Source organism: Coffea arabica, chromosome 2c, assembly GCF_036785885.1.
Source record: "Coffea arabica cultivar ET-39 chromosome 2c, Coffea Arabica ET-39 HiFi, whole genome shotgun sequence".
Taxonomy (NCBI): Eukaryota; Viridiplantae; Streptophyta; class Magnoliopsida; order Gentianales; family Rubiaceae; genus Coffea; species Coffea arabica.
In genome coordinates, this window is record NC_092312.1 from 28,759,722 (window position 1) to 28,763,822 (window position 4,101).

The following is a 4,101-nucleotide window of genomic DNA, read 5'->3' on the forward strand; positions in this document are numbered from 1 at the left end:
TGTACAAATGAGTTTGACAATGACTAGGGCAAAATTTTATTTTTGGAATGACGTGACCTTTATTTCTGTTTTAGTGTGACCAAAAATTTTGTTTAAGCATTAGAATTTTTGCAAAGCACAAAAAATTGAATATATTGCTCAAAATTACCAAAAAGATTACAATAAAATTTGAGGAAATGGTCAATAATGAGGCGCTATGTTTTTATTATCTGTTCAGATATACCAAAAAGTCTTTCTGATTAAGTGGACTATCCCAAAAAATTCCGAGACATAATTACAGATTGTTTCCTTACGGAGCAGCCCTGCCTATTCATGCTCGTAACAGTTCAGCCCTTTTTGTTTACATTTTAGCAACTTTATATATAATCTCCATCGCGTACCTTGTACAAACAAGAATAAAAAGTTTGAAATTGTATGACAGTACAGAAGGATGACAGTAGATGAATGCCATGATTCAAAGGCTAACTAATTTCATCTCTTTGAAGCTTTCGATAGTATCCTTGAGGCTCACCTCCAAAGGCATGAACTCAATGCCCAAACCTTTTACTTTCTCATTTGATACATCATATTTCAGCTGAATTAGTGGACTGCCATTAGAACATCTGCAAAAGGTTAAAACCATTTCAGAACAGGAAAAAAAATGAGGTAAAAGTGAGAATGCAGCAAAAACATGTTGAGAAAGTGTGGCAGTTTACTAATTGCTATCCAATGTTATGCCAAGGTCCATCTTGCATTCTATTCGATTAGGAAACAGAGAAGAAGCTAATGATTCTTAACAGCAAAACATCATGCATCAACTAGGATTAGGATTTAGGCCTATAAAATTATCAGACAACAGTCCCTTAATTATACAACTAAAATGATACAGAAGGATGCAGTATTCTTTATCATGTTGAGAAAGAAGCCAAAAGATGAAATACATTTTGGAGCTGCAAGCAATCAGCTAAAGCATGCAAAGACGTCAGTGTGGCCTAACGGAGCAGGAAAACCAGACTCACTTATCTGGCAATTGGAGATTAGGGAAGAGTTCAGTCAGAATCTTGATAAGCTCACAGCAGCCTGCAGTTCTCTCAACTACGCAATATCTTCCACTGGCAGAAGCGATTTCAAAGGCAACAATATGTGAATATGCAACATCTCTAACATCAACCCATGGTATAACCATAGTAGGGAATGGGTCAATTCCTGCATTCGACAGTAAAAGGGATAACATCTCTTGCCATATAGACGAGTATCATTACTTGTAAAGTCAGGATACTTAAAAGAGAGATGTAAATAGTCAAATGTGACAAATTTCTATTTAACATGAAGTATTTCACTTCATTTTTTCTGGACATTTTACAACCCAACAACTATATAAAAGAAGAGGAACGTGAGAAACCAGGTCGGGTAAATAACGCTGCAGTCTGAGAGAGTCTGCATGGGAAAATGATGAAGTCACGAACACCAAGCAGATTGGCGGGCAACTTATGCAAAATCTGCAGAGACTAGAGACCACAACGAACTAGTACTGAATAAAATGCTCAAACTGGTTACTCTATCTTGTAAGAAAGCTTTAGAAGGCACCACAACAAGCTCCAATTCCTATATCGTCTGCTATAAGAAGTCTTTCAACTACTAAACTGTGTTCAAATGAAAAACCTCCAAGTCCTATGCGACTACCTCAAAGTAAATAATTCGTATAACTAAAGCAGATATTTTTGTTTAATTCACATTGAACTTCCAAAGCTTTGGCAGTGAAGAAATGCTGACACAGGTAAGTTCCAAACAAGAATTTGGTAGCAAGCTCTTTAGAGAATATAATTGTATACCCAGCAACTAGACATATGCGCTCACCTGTTTGTATTCATGTGCATTACATAATCAAATAAAAGGAGTTGAAACGATTACATATGATGCCCAATAATGCATATCTATTGTGCGCAATGTATATTTTTTCTGTAATACAAAATGAGCAGGCTTACAACTTCACCAGAGTCAACCACGGCTTCTTTGTTTTAATTGTGTAGAAGAAACTTTCTGTAGATTGACTACTTAACAATATGATAAATTTCTTAACATACCATTTACTAGGCTCAAGATCACTTCTGCACTCAAAGTGGCAGAAGGTTGCAAGAAGGGACCAAAGACCATTCCTGGATTAATTGCAATCATGTCAATACCATGGTCCTTTGAGAAATCCCAAGCGGCATTCTCTGCCAAAATTTTTGATAGTTGATACCTTAACTGAATAGAGAGAACATATTTGGTAGCTTTAGTTGAAAGCATAATTCTTCAAGTGGGACATAAGAAAAAGTAAGTTTTCTAGACACTTGGGAGACCATCTAGTCACATTCTCTAAATCCTTCTACTCTGGAGAAATGGGGCTTATTTTAGAAGTATACATGGCTCTAATCAGGGTTAATTTTTCTCCCTCCAAAATTGTCAGTTGATCGCATCGAGTGATTATAATTATTGGCAGATTACTTGCTAAATTTACTGTTTTGATTTCTTAGCACTTGAGTAAACAGCCAAGCAGAAACTAAAGTTCACATTTTCAGTGACGTGATGTTTTCTTTGTGCATATGTCAATAACCCTTCTCAAGCAAGCATTCCAATATTCATTCCATAGGAATATACTTTTTGGCTGCGAAGTAGTCCCACACTTCTTTCTTCTATAAAACACATTCTTTTGGTCTGCTATCAATCTGTTGCACGCTATTAGCGTTTTGATTTTGTAGCACATTCAGTGTTCCCTTCACTGCAGGATCCAATAGCTGTGCCTAAGAAATTAACAGAAAAAAAAAAATGTGAATGAAGTCGTTGCAATGTGGGTAATTCATCAGCTCCATTATGCTCTAACCCATAAAAAAGAAGTGAAGTCATTGCCTAAGAAATTGTTATCAATACCATTTTATATATAATGTATGCATCACACTCTTGAACCTGTACTAGTTCTGATGTTATCCAATCGTTGTCCTTTTTTGAACTTTTTCTGGATGACAGCTTATTTTACAGATATCGTTCATCCTAATTACTCTAAATACTCAATTAAGACTTGATGAAGTTCCTGCAAGTTACTTGAGGAAATCCACAAAAACAGAATCATAGAAACAGAGACTTGCAAGATGCTCTTTGAATACTACCAACAATTTTGTGCACTACCAACAATTAAGATGCTCTTTGAATACTCACTCTCTTTACACTTGAAACTTCTTGTACACAACAATTATGTAACTGAGGAACATAAAGGAATTAGAACATTTCAGTAACTAACTAGCCACATAACAATTATTTAAGCATGTGAAGAATTACGAATGTTAAGAGCCATTATTATTAGTTGAAATTCAAATTTTTCAAAAATCGATCATCATTTGGAAATTTACCTGCGGATTGCTCACTGAAAGTTGAACTGGAGATGCAGCATGGAAAACGCCTTCACATCCATCAACCACTGCATCAAAGGATCCCTCTTCTAGTAAGTTTGCCTGGAACAAGTGAAGTCTTTCCTTGGCTCCATCCAGTGCCTCCAAGAATTCTGTCTTTCTTGGATCATCTGTGTCATCGTGCAAAAACAAACTACTAGTTAAAGGGATGCTAAATTTCTCAAATATTTACCGGAACAATTCATTGAACGCTAAATTTGATAGGTGAAATGTATTGGGTGGACATAAGAAAGGGTTCAGGGAAGAAGCTAAAAGCCGTAAAGAGCATGAATGATTTACTGAGGTCACGAATGGAAGCTTTGACAGTATAGCCACGCTCAAGCAACAGCTTGACTAGCCATGAAGCTATGTATCCCGAAGCTCCAGTCACGCACACCACCTTCCCTTCTCCGCTCATTTCTCCTCTTCAGTGAGTCTCTGCTTCTGCATCTGGTGTAATCAGTGAAGTGCAAGGAAGCTGGGAATTTGAACCATCCCAACAAGGTCAAAAAACTAATGCTCGAGCTATTTTTGTGGTGGATGATGAATGCGTATACTAAAATTGTAGCGTCGTAAAACTAATAAACTATTATAGTATGAATAGAGATATTAGAGGAAAAGTAGAGCAATAGAGAATGATATTTTTGTATTCCAACAAAATATTGATAGGGTACAATTTGTTAGTAATTTTATTATT

General features: G+C 36.2%; 1 protein-coding gene across 2 annotated transcripts; it reads right to left on the minus strand.

The window, feature by feature from the left end:
• Positions 1-333: 333 nt before the first annotated feature.
• Positions 334-3,868, minus strand: LOC113724220 (phenylacetaldehyde reductase-like). 2 transcript variants are annotated; one of them, XR_011839299.1, is made up of 4 exons: positions 3,705-3,868; positions 3,366-3,535; positions 999-2,762; positions 470-602 (listed from the first exon to the last, which is right to left on the minus strand). XR_011839299.1 is itself a non-coding variant. In XM_072075656.1 (3 exons), the coding sequence occupies exons 1-3, from the start codon at positions 2,266-2,268 to the stop codon at positions 455-457; spliced, it is 540 nt and encodes a 179-aa protein (XP_071931757.1). In that variant the 5' UTR covers positions 2,269-2,339; the 3' UTR covers positions 334-454. The 2 variants fall into 2 exon arrangements, 1 of the variants encoding a protein (XP_071931757.1); XM_072075656.1 differs by lacking the exons at positions 3,366-3,535; positions 3,705-3,868 and having other exon boundaries at positions 334-602; positions 999-1,185; positions 2,064-2,339.
• Between the last annotated feature and the right edge of the window lie 233 nt (positions 3,869-4,101).